Raw genomic sequence first — 21,248 nt, forward strand, 5'->3', positions numbered from 1 at the left:
CATAGGAGGAGATGGTCATGGCCAGGTTGCGTGCAGCCAGGCTTGCTTGAGGCACACGGTGTGGGCCGTTCTTGTGAACGATATGGCGCTGACAGAGGTGGCAAGATATGGCCCTTGGCAGTAAGGCATGGCTTCTGGTCGACAGGCCGTAGAGTGGCCAGCAAGCAAAGCATGGTGCGATGAGATTGTAATGTATGACCACGTGTGCGGGTGTACGCGCGCGCGTGGATGCGGCCGTGGGCGAGGTCAGACTCGCTTGGAGGCCGCAGCATATACTTGGCGAAGTTAGCTTGGTGAGCACTAAGGTTAGGCCTTCTTGGGGGCCGCAACATGTTTGGTGACGTCGGCTTGGCGGACTCTGAGATCAGCCTAGTCTCCTCGGCTATGAGGTATGCTCGGTAGGGTGCCCCGAGCTCGGGCCGGAGTGTCATTGCCTGCGGTCGACGGGGCCTTTTCGGCTCTTGGTCGGTCCTGTAGGGCGCCCCGAGTTCGGGCCCGAAACGTCATTATGTTATCTGCGGTCGACGAAGCCTCTTCGGCTCTTGGTCGGTCCTGTAGGGTGCCCCGAGCTCAGGCCCGAGACGTCGTTATGTTACCTGTGGTCGACGGAGCCTCTTCGGCTCTTGGTCGGTCTTGCAGGGCACCCCGAGCCTGGGCCCGGGACGTCATTACGTTACCTACGATCGACGGGGTCTCTTCAGCTCTTGGTCGACGCTGCAGGGCGCCCCGAGCTTAGGCCCGGGACGTCATTATGTTATCTGTGGTCGACGGGGCCTCTCGGCTCTTGGTCGATCCTGCAGGATGCTCCAAGCTCGGGCCCGAGACGTCATTATGTTATCTATGGTCGATGGGGCCTCTTCGGCTCTTGGTCGATCCTGCAGGACGCTCCGAGCTCGGGCCCGGGACGTCATTATGTTACCTGCAAGGATCGCTGCAGGTCCTGGCAGCGAAGAGATCTGGCCGAGGTCGGCCTGACATTCAGCGAGATCCGAGGTCGGACTGGCTCTCAGCATGACCGAGGTCTGGCCTGATCGGCGCTGAGGTCTGTTTGGCTGGAATGGGATGGTTTGGAGTAGGACGATCCATTTTGCCCCTCATCACTATCCAATCAGCAGCACTGGTAGCTTCTTTATAAATATGTGAAACTTCAAAAGATTACAAAACGTTCTTTACTCAATGGAAAAACACAAAAACTCCACAAGATATCAGTTGGCTAAAACATCACATTCACATGATGCTTCTTAACTTATACTTTTCTCCCATATATCTTAGCAACTTCTATCTGTTGCCCCAATTCCCAACTGTTTCGTGGCACATCGAACATTTCACGTGACTTAAGAGCAGCCTATGAAATTTCTCTTCTCTAGAAGTAACAAAATATAAGACTAACCTGGATTCGAGCTATCAAGATTCTCCTAATTTAAAATTGAACTAGAATTATCTTATCTTCCAATCATGTATGTCCATATCTTGCACAACATAAGTATACAGGACTCAGTCGCCATCTCTCCACTTCAACCGGAAAGCAAAATGGATCCAAAATCCAGGCAGCAAGCGTGTAAGTTTAGCATCAATCATATAACTAAACACTGTGGATTCTATACAGATATCAATCATATAACCTTCTAAGCTGAAGTAGCTTCGCATGCGGAGATCTTCTCATAGTATCCAATTGAATTAATTTGTGATTTAGCTAAGAAGTTGGAGTGCACTCCCAAGCTAATGCTGTTGTCACAACGTGCAAGCTACAGCCATCTCTCTTGACATTCTCAAAGCAGCCACTCCTCTTTGTCTTGAAAGTAATGTCTTCTAGTGTCCTGACTTGCCATTCCTACTACTTATTTATTAGGACCGCCTTCTAGTGCGTCCTCCTCAAGTGTCTCACTTTCCTAAACTCAAACTGTAAAAGTGAGTGAGTGAGAGATAGAGAGAGATGAAGGATATTAGAGAGTTGGGTCACTTGTTTGCATGCGCCTTCCTCTTCCACTTCTCTTCTTTCATGGTGATTCCATCCATCACCGATATCACCGTCGAGGCGCTGTGCCCTGGTAGGGATCGGTGCTCCCTCGCAATCTATCTCAGTGGCTTCCAACAAGTGGTAAACTTCGCCTTCTTGGCTCCCTTCTTCCTTCAAGATGGTTCCTTTTCTTTATTATTCTTCTTTTCCTTTGGTGAAACTCAAGAAGCGAACAAAAGACTTGCTCCAAAACCATTACAGAATGGTAAGCTCAAGAAAATAATAAAATTTGGTTGTTTGGATTGAAAGACAGCTATAGTACTCTAGCAGCTTATATATTGAGTACAGCGACAGCATGTAGAATGGCAAAGGACAGAGGATAACTGTAATATGGATACTTCACTTCATTCAGTAGTACTGTTTGGTTCAAAATGATATTTACTGTTATGGTATTACCTATAAATTTATTTAATTGCCTCGAAAAGGATTTTAATATTTCAATTATTTTGGAGAAAATTGATATTTAAATCTTTAAGGCAAATATTAATTGTATGAATGTAGCCACGCAGTGATATCATTTGTGGTCTTGGACATGCTCAGATACACCATCATATCACCTTCAAGTTTTTATTTTTTGAAAAAAGGAAAGAAATACTATATTTGAGAATAAAAAAGATGGTCTTCTATGACCTACAATTGGAAGATGTATATATATGTGCATTAAGTTGATTTTCCACAAGCAATTGCCAACCTCTTAAGAATATTCACTGAATTTGACAAATGTGTTAAGTGATACTCTGATCTAACTAAAAGCAATTCTTCAAATTAATTCCTCTGAACTTGAAAGGAATCTACATGAAGGGTAACGAATATAAGATTATTAAACACAATGATTTTTGGATGGATTTTCTCTTTCTTTCATTAGAAGATAAAAATGAGGAAATGACTTTACCTTCCATGTCCACATTCTAAACCAAGAGTCATTAATCACCAATCTGCCATCATCTAAAACCAATCAGTGTTTTGAGTCCTGACATTTGGATTGAGTGTCTTCTTTAGAAGTGGCCTAGATATCCATTGCATGTGACAATGGAGATTTGGGAAAGTAAGTTCCTACTTGGAAATAGGCCTACTGGAGCAATGGTAGGAGAGTCCCGGAAAAGCCAAACTAACCTTGCTTGGGGATATTTAATCTGTTTACAAGTTTGAACTGATTCACCATACTCTAAGTCTATGCTTTAGCATTTTTAGCATCAAAGGTGATAACCTCGTGGGATGACCATGCGGGTATGTATTTAGTTCTACATCGGCTATGTATTACTAGATCTTGGATACGTATATAGATCTGAAAAAACCAAATAACATCTTCCAACTAGTTTTTTTAAATGAAATCCTAAACTGTTATAAATGATATCAGAGTAGATTAGGTTTATGACCCATGTGGACTAAGGGATACTGAAGCGCATGCCCATTTTAGATTGTCAACTTGTTGATTGCGATGTATTTACGCCATATCTAGATTGTTTATGATCTAAAGGCCGATACACTGAGGAAGGTGTAGGCCGAACCACCAAGGGTGCAGGCCGAATGGATAAGGTGTAGACCTAAAGAAATGAGAGATCACTCTAGGACGAAGCTTTAGTGGAGAAGAGTCCAATTATGATGGTTGGCTAGCAGTTACCACTATCCACGTGCGAGAGGATTAGGATAAAGTAATATAAATCAATAAAAAAACCTATATCGCCGGAAATTAGTGAAACTATAAATTTTTTTGATGGAGTAATTATACTATAGTTAGCATGACTTGTACAACTTGTGTAACAACACCTTGATGTTGAAATTAATGTATACTATTTTAGTAATTCAGCAACTCAAACCTAAAATATATAAAATTTGAGAAGGCCATTTTATACTTGTAATTTTAAAAAATTCTTCTGATTGTATATTATTAAATTGGCATTTTCTTTAATAAATCAAGAGATCGGTCATCATATAAAGATATGTCTATTTTGCAATATCATAGTTACTGGAGATGCAAAACTTTTGTTAGTAATGTCCACTTCTCCAATTTTGGACACCACCTAGGCAGTGGCTCTGCATTTCTAGTATGTATTGCTTATAATTTAATATTGTTCCATGACAATGGTTCTTTACCTTATTAGTTACATGTAATATTCTGTTACAAGATTATGAGGTTGAAGAAAGCATCTAAAGAAATATTTAGGCTTGTTAAAAAAAAGAAATAAAAAATATTTTGGCAAATAAGCCCCAATATAATGGTTGCATTGTTTAAATGAATGTCATTAAGTGTAATTTACATTTTTGGCCTAATTCTTCTTCTGATGATCGAATCAACCTCTGATCAAAAAGATAGACCTTGGTTATAATTAACACCTAACAACCCATTTCTTGCAGATCACAGGGTTGGGAACTCTCATGGTAACTCCTTTGATTGGCAATCTATCAGATAGATATGGCCGAAAGGCTTTGCTGACCCTTCCTATGACAACTGCTATTATTCCCTCAGGTATGTATTGCTCCAATTTAACCTGGGTAAGCATATATATATATAGCTATTAAAAATGTTACTCTTGCTGACAAAGTAGATCCAATAATCCAAACCTTCCATTAGTATGAAGTTTGTTGTAGAAAATTATTGAAGTACAAAGGTTGATTGCATCAATAACATGTGGTTGTTTCTAGGTTTTCTCTTGTGATGAAAAAAAAAGAAAACATGAAGCTTTATTAAGCGACATCTTTGATATATCCTTTTTCTATTGAAATTTTATATGACACTTGATGGCTGCATTAGGATTTGCATATGTTAGACCATGTTGTCTGCTAAGAGCCCTAGATTTGTAATCTACCTTCACCAAAGTTTGGGGATTGAGGGGCATTTGGATGATGGCTTATCCCTTTGTACTATAGCCCATTTCCTATGAGACTCTTTTACCAAAAATTAAAAAGAAATATTCGATAGGCAATAATAAGTTAGGAGTTTGAACATGAGTAGCCAGGCATAACATGATTGTGAGTCTTACAAAAACTTACAATCGATGTAGAAGACATCACAGTTGAACTAGTCTCTTATTAGATGGCACTTGAACATGATCTATGAATTTTTTTTGTTTTTGCAGGCACATAAATAATAGGTTACATAGCACGGGATAGCCTTACCTAAATATCCCTAGGTCCTTAAACCCTGGTGAAAGTATTATTTTTTAATCTTTTTGGGGATAGAGAGAGAAATATGAATGTGGGCTTTGAACTCAAGTCTCTTGACAACCATTTGCTAGCTTGATTAGCATGCACCTTCATTCTGAGCATACTTGATGCATGGAAGGTAAAAAAAGATAACCGTATGGTAGCATAGTTTAGCAGTTTATTGCCTAAGCTTAATATAGTTGTGCTTTCGCTTTGCATGGATAAACAACAAAGTGACATTGATTATATATGTAGTTATTTATCATTTTTGCTTACTACCTACCTCAAGAAGAATTATTATTCGATACTCGTTGATCTCTTAATTTCCAAAGAGCTATGAGATCAAGCACACTGAATGCAAAGTATCTTTGTCTAAGATACCTCAAATCATGAACATTTTTTTCGATAATAATTTATTTGGCAGGTTTGCACATACACTATTTGAATTTAGTTAATTAAACATGTCGCTATATTTCTACAAAGTTCTCCAAAGTTAAGACAAATAGAAAAAGTCCATTGTGGTAATGGATATTATCCATCATTATCACTTTCCATCACCATGAGGAGGCATATGATAATTTTGAGAAAGAAGAATATGAGGCTTGACATATTAATGAAATATTGTAAATAGAACCTACCGATCACATGGGAGTTTAGGTTCAAAGTGCTTGTATGCCCACAAGGTATATCTAACGCAAATGTTGACATATTAGAAATGTTTTGCCATGGTGATCGAGTGGATTCGGGAAGAGGGGTGCTCAGTTGAGGACCTGCTGCTGCTCTACGATATCTGCAGGGCTTTGGGAGAGGCGGATTCCTACCAGGCCACGCATATATATCGGGAGGCGAATGGTGCTGCAGATTGGGTTGCTTCCTTCACGGCTCATCACTCGGAAGACTTTTTCTAGATAGATCATGGGGTTGTGCCTATGCCTTTGCGCAGCATTTTGTTGGCCATCTTTACACTCGTTAGGTGTGAGCCGCCGATGTACCAAAAAAAAAAAGAAGTGTTTTGCCGCCATTCTTTTGAATGTAAAGGTGTAGAGACATAATATCATCATACATAAATGTCACTCTTTAGCTACCTTGAAATCATTTCTAATATAGGTGGATGGCCATTAACTTTTCGATGAGAAATTCTAAAGTAACAACAATTCAGACATAGTTTTTAAAATATGAAAATTAATGACAACTTAGACAAATTTTGAAAAATAATGATTCGGAGCATGTGAATTTTCAAAGCTCACCATGTAGACGTTAATTATGAAGTGGCAAATCTCGATTTTTATGGTACTTTTGAGAATTATTTGTCATGTGATTCGTATTTTGTTACATTAATCTTAACTAATCTTAATCTTCGTGCCAATATGAAAGCCTAAGAAAATAGGAAGGTGGTAGTGCCCCAAGTGGACTCTTCATTTCCCTACATTTTGCTCATAGCTCTCCATGCACCAGATGCCTCAAAGTGACAGTGGATGCATCACCTATCTGCTATTGTCTTTTCATGTCCAATGGGCAAAGCAACATGAGCACTAGACAAACAAGACATGTGCAAAGAGATTCCACATGTCTCCTTCCCTTCTTGTTTTCTTTGGCCTAGTGACATTTCCATCAACTTGAGGCAAAAAGTCTCGACAAGAATGGATTTCTATACAAAAAAAAAATAATAAAATCAAAAGAATAAAGTTGACTCTTTTTATGGTTCATTATTCTTCTACGCTAAGATAGGAAGATCTTAGGGAGAATATATGCACAATCCGTTTGTGACATCCTTTTCCTTTTTTTTTTTTTTTTAATGTTTACCTTTATTCCTTTTGCTTTTCCCTCCCTATGAGAAAGCAATAAACTCAGCAGTGTATTGTTGAACCATAAATTCAAGGACTAAAAAGTGATGGTAACATGAGTATAATGGATCCAAGAAGACTACTGAACTTGAGGTTTTCGATCCTAAAGGGTGCCGACCCTTAATTTGGTGGGTATATAATTAGAGAGGTTGACCACGGAAGATCATGGTGCATGTGATTAGATTTAAATAGATTTAAGCTCTTAGCCCGACGAGGACGTTAGGGCTTAAACGGAAGAGGATATGAGGATCTGTGCGGGCATGTGTTTAGTCCCACATCGGTTATTCATCGAAGAGATTTTGAATACTTATACAGGACTAAGAAACCCAAGTAATACCTTCCGGCTAGCTAATTTAGGTGAGGTCCTGGGTTATTACAAATGGTATCAGAATAGACCCAACCCATAATTTATGTGGATTAGGGGACACTGCAGCACAGATCTATTGAGGTTAACCATGAGCCAATCGTGGTGTTTATAATTAGATTTAAATGGATTTGAACCCTTAGCCTGACGTGTACATCAGGACTTAAACGAGAGGAGTATGCGAGGATCCGTGCGGGCGTGTGTTTAGTCCCACATTGATTATTCACTGGGAAGATCTTGGGTACTTATACAGGATCAAGAACCCAAATAATACCCTCCGGCTAGCCATTTTAAGTGAGGTTCTGGGTTGTTATAACTCATGCCAATCACCAAATCAATTTAGGTAATTATATTTTCAAAGTATATTGTGACATGACATCAAGTCACAATATGTAAAAGCCTAGTAGTTGTAAATTTCACAAATTTGTAATTGTTAAAATTATTTTACTATTATTTTCACAAAGTTGCATTTATCTTTGGCAATATATAAGATGGGGCCTTCATCTTCTTAAAATGTGAATTCTTGATGTGAGAAATCATATAGTTGATGATTGTTCACTTTCATCCATCTCTATAGCTTTTGCATATATTATCACAAAGTTTTTCAAAAGGTACACATAAATTTAATTTTTTTTTGAGGCAAATTAAAGGAATGAAGATTCACCTGCACTATAATTATAGAGTTTAGCTTTTTTTTAATATATACCATCCAAGAATCGAATCCATAACCTATGATTGCTAAGTAGAGGGATGCGACCATTGAGCAAAACTCTAGTTCACTAAAAACTGAAATTTATATCGTTAAACATATTTATTCACTAAATTTCATTATTTGCAGCTATATTGGCTTATGATCGGTCCAGAGCTTACTTTTATATTTACTTCATCGTCAAGACGTTCACTGGCATATTCTGCGAAGGCAACATGCAATGCCTTTCACTTGCATATGTGGTACTACTCATAGCACCTTACCTCTTCTAGACTGGTAAATTTTGAAAGAACTTCTATATACTTAGATGCAGCATCTTGTATTCACCAAAATTAGATGTCTAATATGAGAATCTTATTTCATACTCGCTATGTTCTTAAATTCCATCCCCCACACCCTCATTCTTATATATTATCCTAGGCATTTTAATAGAATTTGTCATTTAATAATTTACTACATTGGTAACCATGATGCTAACTAGCAAGTGCTAGTCCTTCGATTTGTAGTTCACGAACGGCTAAATGTAAAATAAACAAAAATATGTTCCAACATATAAATCTACATTTAAATAAGAATAAATAAAATATGGATTTTTTGGTTTTGGCCACTTGGGACGTTATGTTCGGCAATATATTTAGACACTAAAATGCTAATTTCAATAAAAGAGTTTGGTATCGTTTTCTTTAATGTTGGATTTGTGCTTGGGTAATAATTAAAAAAAAATATACATCATACAAAAAAACGATATCTAATAAAAGAGTTTGGTATTGTTTTCTTTAATGTTGGATTTCTGCTTGAGTAGTAATAATAATAAAAATTATACATCGTTCAAAAAAACAACTATACATGATATGTAATATATTCAATATTATATGTTATTTATTTACAAAACAAGATAGTATTATATATTATCACATAAATACGAGCGATACAGGATAGTACATTCAATGCCATTAATTACCATAATATATATTTCAGAATATCTAATATAATTATATCTAATGAAATATCAAATAATTATTACAGTAATATATATTATAATATAAATAATGATAACTATATAACGTATAATTCAACATATAAAACATATAATTAAAATATAGGATTATTATGTTATATTATTATATATCTATTTTGATATGTATTATATTATAATATATTTCAAGGTATACTAGCAATATGATACATTAGTGAAATATCTTGATAATACTAATATAGTATTTAATATAAAATTACAACCTGTAACAAAATTGATATTATAATATAATAATATATTAATAATATATTAAGATAGTTATGATGTATTATAATAATTCAATAATATTAGTTATTATTAATATTAATGATTAGATGATCATGTATCATAATTTCATAATAATTAATAATAAGTTTATATAAACTATAATATGTTTGTATCCCAGTCCGTGAGATCTCGGTTACCTTTTAAATGTGGCGCGGAGCGGGCATGGGCTCGCCGGATAGCCAGCGCGAAGCTCAAAGTCCTCCGTGGACCTAACTTGATTTGGCGCACGAATTTGGAAGTGGACTCCCGCCCCGTGTCTATAGCTGATATCCTTTTCCTGTCCTCCCCCCCCCCCCGGCGCAGGCGGACAAGGTCGGCGAGCGGCGGCGAGCGTCGGCTTTCGGCGTGCTCTCCGGCGTCTCCGCTGCCGGATTCGTCTCCGGCACCGTCTTCGCCCGCTTCCTCTCCACGTCCTCCACCTTCCAGGTCTTTCTACTCTCTTCCTCCTCTCCCTCTCCTTCTCTCCCCTTCTCTTCCTCACCCCCTCTCTCTCTCATCCTCATCCCCCGTCTCCAGGTCTCCGCCACCGTTGCCGTGATCTCGGCGGCTTACATGAGGCTCTTCCTGGCCGAGACGGACCGCGGCGGCGGCTGCGGCGGCGAGGACGAGGAGGCCTCCCGCCCCCTCTGTTCCCCTCCTTCCTCCGACGGCGAGTCGTCTCCGAGACTGCCGGCCCTGAGAAAGCTGCCGTCGCTGGAGAACATGATCAGCATTCTGCGGACGAGGTATTTGATTTGATTTCTCTTGGAACGGCTTCAAGAAAATAGAAAATGGTAAATGAATGGTTTCTTTTGTTTGCTGTTAGTTAAGATCAATCCCATGTCCCCATTTTTTGATTATTGATTTGATTTGGTTTGATTTATTTTCTCTTGGATGGCTTGGAAATTGGAACAAAGTTGAGAAAATGACAAACTGTTTGCTAATCTCAATCTTGACCCAAATGGTTAAAGTCTGATGTTTTTAATTCAGAGACAGACTTAGTTTAATTTAGTCTCATTGAAAGCTGTGGTGAAGTAGATTAAACATGAGTTGCAAGTTCGGGGTGATCTGTATCAAGAGAAGGGATAGCAGAGAAAATTTTCATTATGTCTGAAAGATGTTTGTATTTTTTCTTTTAACATGCTATGAGAAAATCCTGATTATTTTTTCTTTAATAGAATTCTGTCTAGTGACATCTAAGTGCAGCTAGAAAACTTTGACTTTCTATTGATAATTTTTGTCTCTATATACTTGTTGTAGCTCATGAAAAAAATTTAAACTTCTGGTGTATATGCTAACTGTTGAGGTTATTTGCCTTCATTTGATCTTGTTTACAAACCGGTCTTTACCTATCTCTTCTAGGTGTCATGCGCATGTTTTTTGTCTACCTAGCTTTCAAAATATTTTCTTCATTTTCGATAAAACGAATTTAGTTCAACCTATAGAATTGATTTTATGCCTCAACGTGTGATCAGTTGAAGTTTATGAACTGGAACTGACTCAATCTCGATGCAACATTAATTCCTTCATTAAATTTCTTACCAAGGCAATCGAGGAGGATACATGAAACATATAAGACAAGTTGCTGGCAAGGATACATACCTTATTTTCTACGCTATCTAAATGAAGAGAGATGAAGACAAGGTTCGACATGGTGAATGTATCAGTTTTTGAGGCACAAAGCACACAATAAAGAGAAATTATAACATGATCCCAATTATGGTAAGGAAAAGAATGGACTGGAAAAATGATGTGTTTTTTGTTCTGTTTTTCAAATGTCTAATATTTTTTCTTTCAAGAAAAAAATGCTTCCTTTTTAATGTTTTGCTCGTGGTTGGCTTTGACTCTAACAATACTGATACCTCAACTTGTGATGTATAACTATACAATAGGTGTCCGTAGATGCTAGTACATTTTTTATCTTTACTCTTCTATGCTTGAGAATAAGTGGTATTTCTTACAGGTCTTTATTCTGATAGAAAAGGGAACCTAATAAGGCAACTCCTTGTAAGTTTATTGATAGAAGGACATGGAGCAGCATTGTCTATTAATACAGAAGTGTTTCATTTGAAGTAAATGTATTGTTCATTATTTCACCACCCGTAACATGTGTGCATTTTTGTACCAAATCGACTCAACTTTTGACTGATGCTTTCACTGAATAAGTCTCAAACTTTTGCTGCCCTATCATGCAGCAACACGTTATCAAGAGCAGCAGCAGTTGTATTTTTCAACAGTCTTGCTGAAAGTGGCCTTCAGGGTGCAATACTGGTACCTTTTGTCTCCTACTAATTTGAGATTGGTTTCTTATTTTCTTTACCCAAAGTAAATTATGCTAGAAATATGGTATTGTCAAACTTATCTTATTCTTTTGTTAACTAAAACTACATAATGGAAAGGAGTAAAATGATCAAAGAAGGTTACAGAAATCCGAGAAAGTTTGGAAGCAAGTATCTAGACTAGAGAGCATATGTTGACATAATACTTTTCTGTTACCTATGTTGATCTCTGAATCTACCTCTCATGCAGCTAAAATGTATATTTCATAGTTATCGAATTGCCTATGCAAGTCCAAGTGATAGACCTGGCCTATTGCTTGGGGAGGCTGTCCGGGTCACCTAGAGGATCACCAACATGTGTTTCCTAGGTGACCTTATACAGCTACACAGCATGTGTGTGATGTCTGAGGATAACGAATTGGGGTGGATGGGTTTCTTCCTCTTAGTAGCAGGAAGCTTCTGTATAGGGTGCTGCTCAGCCTTTGGTATCTCCCAGGACACTAGCTCCCACCAACTTCTTTTGACTGTTGAGAATTTGTTTTTGAGAGATCTGCTTCCCCAGCGCTACATCTGAATCCACTTTTGGCAGAAGTCTACAGATTTACCTTGTTAGTATTTGATTTTGAACCACTGTTCCGGTCACCTTTTCGCCACTCTAAGAATTTTCCGAATTGCACAGCACAAGAACCAAGAAGTCAGCAGTTTATCATCATCAACGACAACTCTCAGCCTTTATTATAACATTTGAACATTTTACAATTTACTTCCATCTAGGCAGTCCACTGAAGTGCTAATGGAAAGCCTCAACTGCCTTCACCGATCCTCTGGTAGGCATGATAGCTTCAAAATAAAAATGAAGTCCATAGTGTAGAAATATGAAAAGTTAGAATCTTTCTTCATTAAGCTTACTACAACCAAAATCAGGCAAAGTACAGGCCCTCAGTTCATTGAAGCAATGGAAGTTCCTCTGACTTTGAATGACTGATAATGAGATATTCATGATTTGAAGCTTTAAATTAGATGATGCAACTACATTCCACAATTTTCAAAAAAGACATTTTTGTGATGGGTCATTTTAAGGCTAAACGATGATCTTCGAACATGTGTATCATTTTACAGTTTCCAACAATTTTATCATAATTTCTCTCTTACCTTCTATCTTTCCCTCTATGTTCCCCTCTCTTTCCATCCCTCTTCTCTCTCTCACAAAAAATGTCTTCATCAACACCCTCTCCTCTCTTCCAAATAGACAACATCTATTTTCTAAGATTCTGGTGGTTAACAAGAGCTGGCTAAGAAAATGTACATATTAGAACTTGTAAATTTATGATAAATTAAAGGTCCCAAGTCCCAACTTACCTCCTTATTACCATTAATTTGGCAAGGTAGCTGTTGATAAGCATAAATTAAGCTCTGGTAAGAGTTTAGGACAGCAACTTCAGGATTTAATCCAAAAATGCACCTCAAGATAGCCAAATTGTATTTATGGGCAATTTATCGTAAGTAGGTTTACCATCCTTGAATGTCATTTTTTTTTCCTATGATATAATTGCAAGAATACATACCCTATTCTTGGTAAGCATGGGCAATTTATCATAAGTAGGTTTACCATCCTTGAATGCCATTTTTTCCCCAATGATATAATTGCATGAATAGACCGAGCTTTGCTCTTCTTTTGGCTCTTTGACTTTTATGTATATTGGTGGGTGCAAAGCCAAGCTTTTCATCTGCATTTCACTATTTACTGTTTCAACTGAATACCAACTCATCAATTTGAGCAACTGAAGTGAAAGCCTAATGCACATGCTTGTGGGCTTTGTCCTAATTAATCTTATGAGCTGTAGATGTTAAGGATGAAAGGCCAACTTCTGATACTCTAAGAAAAATATTGAACAATAATTGAAACCTTGTTTGTATGACTGATTTATGAACGAATAGATACCTTGGTAATCTCAGTTTGTTTTTCAATGAGAAACAACTCAACTTTCTAAAAATTGAAGTCAACGTACATTGCATCTGCAGGTTTTTCTTTTTCCATATGTTTTTCAACCTTCAATTTGAGAATATTTTTATAAATCAGGAGTTATGATATGCAGATTCCTTCATGTATAAGTTTAATTTCTACATGCCTGTCTTTAAAGTTCTGATTACTTACCAATTTTTGTTTGATATCAACACAGTACTACCTGAAAGCACAGTTTCAGTTCAGCAAAGATCAATTTGCTGATCTGCTGCTGATCCTTGGGATTGCAGGAGCCTTCTCACAGGTATGATTTTTCTTGATGGTGTTTGACACTGTTTGCTTGTATAATTTCTGTAAAGATTTCATATTTACTCATGTGCATGCATGGCTACATGCATTGACAAGAAGCTAACTAGAAATAGTTTTCATCTAAGAACGGTTGGTTTTGCAGCTATTCCTGATGCACTTATTAATTCCCACGTTGGGTGAGGAGAAACTCCTTAACATAGGTCTCTTGGCAAGTTGTGCACATGTAATTTTCTTTCATTTTTGATCATCCTCTTTCCTATTTGATTTTTTTTTTTAATTATTAGCCTCTTATTACCGAATTTTGACTTGCTGAAATTTTCTCAAAATTCTGCAGATTTTTCTTTACAGCATTTCATGGTCATATTGGGTAATTTCTCCTCTAAGCCCGTTAATTTGCATAGTCATCCTGCTCTTAAACTGTTTGTCTAATCATGATTGTTATTTATATTAACTGTCAGTTTCTTCTAAAATCTATTAATGTATGTCAGAAACAATTTACGCATCTGTTCATCTACAAAAATGGATAAATACAAAAACATGGTCATAGATGCTCCCAACTTGTGGCTTTTTCTTCTAATTCTGAATGTCCATCTGTCAATATATTTGTTGTAACTAATATATGTTTCTATCATGTCTTTTTTTGTATGATAAACCCACACAAGAAAGTCAAACAATAACAAATTGTGCATAGAGATAGTTCATCTCATCTTTACCCTGCTTCAGCAGAAATGACTTTGAAACAGCTTCATTTACATAACAGATTATTTAACATAATACTGTTTTTTTTGTAGTATAATATGAGTCGAATCTACCTCCAGTAAACTGACAGAGATTAATATCGATATATGAACTTTTCCACCATTCAGAACTCAAGTTTCAACCTAGTATTTTTAAGACCGGGCCTTGACTGGCTAGGGTTATTTTTATCCAAAGTTATTCAAATATCCAGTACACACACTACATGAATTCCAGTGAATTAGATAAACACACACTGAGATTGGTGCTTGGAAGTCGACTATAGATGTTGTAATGCTATGCATTATTGTCTTGTCTTAAGATTCATTACTTGTCTGGTACTGTCATCTTTTCATCCAAGGAATCTAAAGGTTTCTGGAAGTTTTTAAAATAACTTAATAATTAAATTCTAGAAATAGATGCATAGATTCTCTCTATCCCCCCTCTTTCCTCCTCACAATCTTCTCTCTCTCTCTCTCTCTCTCTGTGTGTGTATGCATGTGTGCATGCCTCCCTCCCCCAGATCTTCCTAGTGAAACTGCTTAATATATCCTGTTATGAGTATGAGATGGCTTATTTTCATAGGTTATCTTTAACCCACAGTTTTGCATACATACATCATGTTATGTTCCATATATTCTGGAACATGCTTACAATGGTCAGCGAATCATATTGTTGTGATGTTTCATCGCTAGTGTTAACTAACCGCTAGCCTCCAAAAACTCAAGCTGTTAGGGAATGGGTAAATAGTGTATATCAGGCCTTAACAACGCCCCTGCGCAAGCCCGGACTATGCACGTGTAGGCATAAAAAGTTGAGAACAACTCAAGATAACAACTGGGAATGAGTCAAGAAGAGATCAAGATGACAAATAAGTGATATAAACTAAAATTGGTCTAAGTAAGATTTGAACATGTTTTCTTTAGATCTGCTCGCCATGTTAACTAACTTCTAGATCCTACAAGCTTGTGCTAATAGGGAAGGGGTCAACAATGTCTATCAGGCCTTGACAATTAGACATGGAAACATACTGATGGATTTGTTAACAGGAGGGTTTAACCTGCTGGTAAAAGGGAAAAGCAGGATCCCAGCAATAAAAAGAAGAGCTTGGATTTTGTGCTGACAAGCATATGCTGTGTGCAAGAGCCAATAGCAGCAGAATTTTAGAAGGGGTTGGCCGGAAAAAGAGGAGTTGGGAGGGGTGGGGGTGGGGAACTGGGTTGCAACCTTATTTCTCGCTACGACACTACTCATCTGAAAGTTTAATAGAACAAGAATTTTGCAATATGAAGGCTTTAAAGATAAAACTAAATATCAGTTTTGACTCTTCCCCATTTTAATTTATTTTACTGATAATTTGTACTATGGTTTTTGTTTCATTTAGCACCCAACAATGAACTTAATATTCTGATATTCTGTTAGAAAATCAGCAAGAACTTTGACCTAATTTTGCTATTATTTTTTTTTAAGCTAAAGGAAAGAGAGGCATGCCAAGCACTATGTGTTAATATGCATTGATATAATGTGGCATTGGATGGTTCATGTTGACACTGTGCGACATGGATGATTTGAGCCTGGTTCACTAAAATTAGTTTGAATCATGGTCCCCTGTGCCAGTCCTTGGCAGGTATAGTACATATCAGCTAGTAAGAGGCCAACAGGCAGTTTTTGAATCCTTCATCTTATGTGGCATTATTGGTTGTTTAGATTAATACAAAGATGATGTTCAACAATAATGAACTGGATGCTAGTTGGCATGGAGTCTTATATTGAGCTGTCACAGCATGCTTCTGCAATTCTTCTTGTCAAGCACCAATGCCAATAATTCATTACTCAAAAAAAATGCTAAAAAAGGAACCATTACAGGCAACACTGAATTAACAGGTTAGCATCTACATAATTGCTGTTAGGGTTGGAAGCCATGTGCCTGGGTTGCAGCCCCTTTATTGGTTAGACATGTTTTTCAGTCTGGTTTGCCATTTGAGCATTGCTCTTCTTCTCTATATAATCTACTAATTATGTGTTCTTTTAAAGACAATAGTTGCCTTTTCTTCAAAATTTATATTTCACAATTATATTGCATTTATTTGCAGGTTCCTTATTTAGCTGCAGTATTTGTAGTTTTGACTGTTTTCATGCAACCATGTGTGAGTGCTTTTTTATTGATTGCTCTAGATTTCTTTCCTTCTTTCTTTCTTTCTTTGCTCTCCTTTTCTCTTGTTGAGCATAAATTCTTACTTCCACTGTTTGAGCAGATAAGGAGCATTGTTTCCAAAAAGGTTGGACCAAGTGAGCAGGTACTAATTCATAATGTTGCAAGGTTTTTCAGGTTTAGACACCAATGACTTCTATTCTCGTAAGCTTAAGAAAGCCACATTCAGATCACTGGAATATCTGTTTGAGACATTTCAGTGTTCTAGTTATTAGTCTTTTTTACATATTCCCTGTTCTCTATTTACATTTTTGGCCTTTTAGCAATTAATATAGTTATCCTGTCATCTTCCCTCTTTTTGTCTATGCAATGTCCAAGTTAAGGAGAACTTAGGTGTCTGTTCCTTGGTATATGTGCTTAAATTGTAGCCCACAAGGTGATCTTCCTATACCAGCTATGTTTCTAGATCTCATGGCAAGCCCCTTTCAAGCCTAAAATTCTTTGCCAATAATTTGACAAATCAAAAAACTTTGCACAATTCTATAGCCACCTTGACTTAGATTGTGCTTTATAGTCGAAACCATTTTGATGGAAAAAACGATTTTGATGATTATCATGGCAAATTTTGAATATTTATTATCTTAGATTTATATATCTTATCATTAGAGTATTCTAGACAAGATAGGTTTATAACTTTTATAAAGTATATATATGAATAGTTTCCATTAGTTGCATTTGTTAGGGTACAATTAATTCTAGGTGAATTTACTGGTTATCGGCCGGACTACTAATTATTGTTTCAATCACACTCATACCAATATTCGACTAGATTTTTTTTCTGCATCAAATGCTTATCCTTGCTAAAATAAGGCTTTCTTAGTTTCTACCATGATTTCAAAAACTGCCTGCATCAGCCCCATGCTAGTCTGCACATATTGCATCAGCTAGGAGCCAGTATGGGAGGGGCCATTATGCCTTGGATTTAGTCAAAGCTGGCCTGAACTAGATCTGCATGGGAATGAACTAAACTACTGCATGGTTCCACTTGGTATGTGTGTTTCAAGGCCTTTCAGCTCATTCTCCACCATCTCAGGTGGGAATGAGTTGACCGAGAAGCCAGGAGCCGCTGAAGCCCATTTTCTGGGGATGGTCATCCAATTTTTTGGACTAGATCAACATTCTACTGTAAATCATCTGTTCCCCTTCCTTATTTTCTTGAAAATTTTGAGGATATATTAGTGCTTAAACTGAAAAAAAATATTGGAGTGACGTTAGTGCAGACTTAGTGGTTTTCGGCAAGTGCATTCATGTAAATTTGAAAATAATCTGAGCAAATGGTATTTATTCAAACCTTTTACCTTATTGTGCAATAAATTAGCAATACAAAATTTTCAGCATATGCCAAAAGGCATGATTTGGGCACTTAAATCAATACTCTTATGAATTGTGAAAATATAGCATTAAGACAATGATTGATAAGAAAAATGCAAAAAGAGGCTAACCGGGCTGTAGAAGGCAATATTACTTGGACATGTGACACGGGTGTCAAGTGTCCAAAAGAATCCGATGTGAGAATCTTCTAAAAATTAGTCATGAGGACACATTTTTATCATATACACACATACATACATACATATACATATACATACATACATATATATATATATATATATATATATCTCAATATATGCATATAGTAAATACTAATCTAGATCTATTCTCCTTAAGTTCATAAAATTTGCTAAAATGGTTGCTGCTAATTATGTTAGAATCAAAAACTTTAATAAAGAATTGCCAAATGTAGAAATATAACAAGATAATATCATAATTGGATGGTACGAAGTGTCAAGAAGTATCACTAAGTGTCCTAAATGTCCTAAGTGTGACATGTATATATACATACTTACCATCCAAATTCAAGATCCAAACCATTGAACATGATATACTCTACCAAAAATGCTGAAAAACAAAATTCATGTAATTTGGTGGTCTTTAATGTAATCATCAAGAGAGTGTCAAGATGGATGGTTTTAACAACATGATACCATTTTTTATTGTGATCTAATGATCAAAACTAGTCAATTTTAATCTATCCATATTTTAAAATATGTAGATCATAATCAATAAAATAAAATTTCAATGTATGTGCTTTATTATTATATTTTACCGCACTAGTGCAATTGGTACCATTTATTTTTGCAACAACCTGATGCATATGCTGGAGATCACCAATATACATGAATTTTGATTTCTATGTATTTTTTGTAGTGTAGATCATGTTCAATGCTTTGGACCTTGAATTTGGATGGCCTATCATTGATTTTAAAATCAATGTTTCTTTTTCAAGGAGTTAACATAAATTGTGGACTATTGAGTCTTGCACCTTGTTATTTATGAAGAAAAGATTTAGTTGATAGAGAGGAGAGAAGAAAGCAAAAGTAAACGTAACAAGAAAAGGGGAAGGAACTATTGAAATCATGGTTTTAGAAAAGGCCAGAATGGGATGGTACGACAGGCACCTTACACTTTTTAGGACAAAACTAACATTGGTACAAGTGTCAAGATGCCGAAGTAACTATACCAGTACATACTAGACCTACTAGTTTGTACTGATTTGTACCAGTGTATACTAGCAAAACTATATTCTCCGTACTAGTTAGTTCTAATGAAGTTTCATTTTTTTTTGAATCTATCAGTTTCATTACGTACCATCAGTATCGATACCCTACTAGTATCGTAATAAAAATGACATGGGATTTGGTACCGGTATTCAAAATTTTGACAAATTATGTTCATGACTCAAATGTGAAGTTGTTATCTAAAATAAGCATAGCACGGTAAAGGCACATTTCCCTATTCCTCAAGGAGTTCAGCTCAATTTAGCATGAGCTGATAACTTCTGAAATTCCGTTTAAGCTAAAAGTTAACCTCTTGATCAACCTAGATTTCACTACGAAGAAGGATTCTTGGGAATCCTACTATACACATGACACTAAATGGCTTTGTCTGCAACTTTTATTTTTCCTCGTTGGTCGTGCACCTGACCTCACTGTTTACCCCACACATATTCACAAGTTACACATTTGCACATTTGATAATGATGGACTTTTGCATTATTTAGTTCTAAATCTAACTTAAGATAAACAGCCTCACATAATACCTGATGAACTATTATAATCAGGCAGTGGCTACTTTAAATTGGCATCTATGATCTATCCCAGAAGACTGATTTAATTTTAACACTTTTTTTTAAAAAAAAATCTTACATTACATGTGTTAACATTATCAGCATTCTGCCTTTTGGCGTCCAAGCTAGATCTTCATTATGATTAAATATTAACCGGGTATCCAATTTTCCCGAGATACTAGTTTGTTAATGCTAGAACTGCTATTATAAGTCCAAGAGATCTTTGCTGTGTCTCAATGTTTTCTTGGTTGTCTAATAAATGATGCTTGTTTCAGGGAATGGCCCAAGGATGTATAACCGGCGTTAGTTCATTTGCTACAATTGTATCACCATTAGTCTTCACTCCTCTAACAGGTATTTAATTGGTTATTCCAGAAAACACTGTGGTTAAATAAAAAGGTCATAAGCTGAAGGACAGCCTTTTTTTCCCTTTAGCTTGGTTCCTATCAGAGGATGCACCATTTAAATTCAAAGGCTTCAGTATCATGTGTGTTGGATTTGCATCAGTAAGTATTCAAGCACAATCACTTTTCCACTAAATCTTGTCGACCTTTTGGTATCATTAATCAATTTTTTATACAGTTGATAGCCTTCATGCTTAGTATTATGATGAGGGCTGCTCCTCCAAGTACGAGCCAGAAACTTGTGAATGCCATACATGTGCTGGCCTGATTCTCAAGAATGTGAATTCAGCCCAGCATGACCTCCTCTATATCTGTGATCGCTTGCATGTAAGAAAATCACATCTGAAGAGTTTTGCAAACTGCTTATCTTGGATCGCAGTATCATTCCATCTGTATGGATTTCTGTGGTGCTATTGAGGAATATGGAGTACTCTGACAACTTAGAAGGCAGCCTCTCCTTGGTTGGTGGTCCAGAGAGGGAAGGCAAGATGCACAATCATTTCTTGTAATTATGTTCATCTAGATGAATTTGCCCTCCCCCCCTCTCTCTCTCTAGGTTTTTAGTCTGTTCCTTGTATCTGACTGCTGCTGCTTCCATGGCATATCGGTTTCCTTAACCAAGATTCAATAGGTATGAACAACATTCTCTTGGTATTCTGTATAGATTATAAACCAAATGCTAATCATCAAAAAATTTAGTTTGTCTTCAGCGAAGTTTCCTTTCTATTGACCTTGCAAAAGGCAACATCATAATAACTAGCAATACCAACAAGCAGAGTTTGTTAGCAGATCATAATTATCTGCCAAAAACTCTTAGCTAATAAATTCTCCTTCCCCTTGAGTTATCATGCCATGCACA

General features: G+C 36.7%; 1 protein-coding gene across 4 annotated transcripts; it reads left to right on the forward strand.

Annotated features, from left to right (window-relative positions):
- The first annotated feature begins 1,831 nt into the window (after positions 1-1,831).
- On the forward strand, positions 1,832-21,098 carry LOC120110894 (uncharacterized). 4 transcript variants are annotated; one of them, XM_039126840.3, is made up of 14 exons: positions 1,835-2,098; positions 4,373-4,484; positions 8,208-8,320; positions 9,685-9,807; positions 9,898-10,106; positions 11,556-11,631; positions 13,820-13,906; positions 14,054-14,134; positions 14,246-14,278; positions 16,740-16,793; positions 16,902-16,943; positions 20,261-20,339; positions 20,421-20,491; positions 20,568-21,098. In XM_039126840.3, the coding sequence occupies exons 1-14, from the start codon at positions 1,934-1,936 to the stop codon at positions 20,655-20,657; spliced, it is 1,335 nt and encodes a 444-aa protein (XP_038982768.3). In that variant the 5' UTR covers positions 1,835-1,933; the 3' UTR covers positions 20,658-21,098. The 4 variants fall into 4 exon arrangements, with proteins under 4 accessions (XP_088579287.2, XP_088579288.2, XP_088579289.2 ...); XM_088723161.2 differs by having other exon boundaries at positions 1,832-2,098; positions 16,740-16,943; XM_088723163.2 differs by lacking the exons at positions 20,261-20,339; positions 20,568-21,098 and having other exon boundaries at positions 1,834-2,098; positions 20,361-20,464.
- The last annotated feature ends 150 nt before the right edge of the window (positions 21,099-21,248 follow it).

Source organism: Phoenix dactylifera, chromosome 6 (genome assembly GCF_051530095.1).
Source record: "Phoenix dactylifera cultivar Ajwa chromosome 6, Ajwa_hap1_PhDact_Kaust_v1.1, whole genome shotgun sequence".
Lineage (NCBI taxonomy): Eukaryota > Viridiplantae > Streptophyta > Magnoliopsida > Arecales > Arecaceae > Phoenix > Phoenix dactylifera.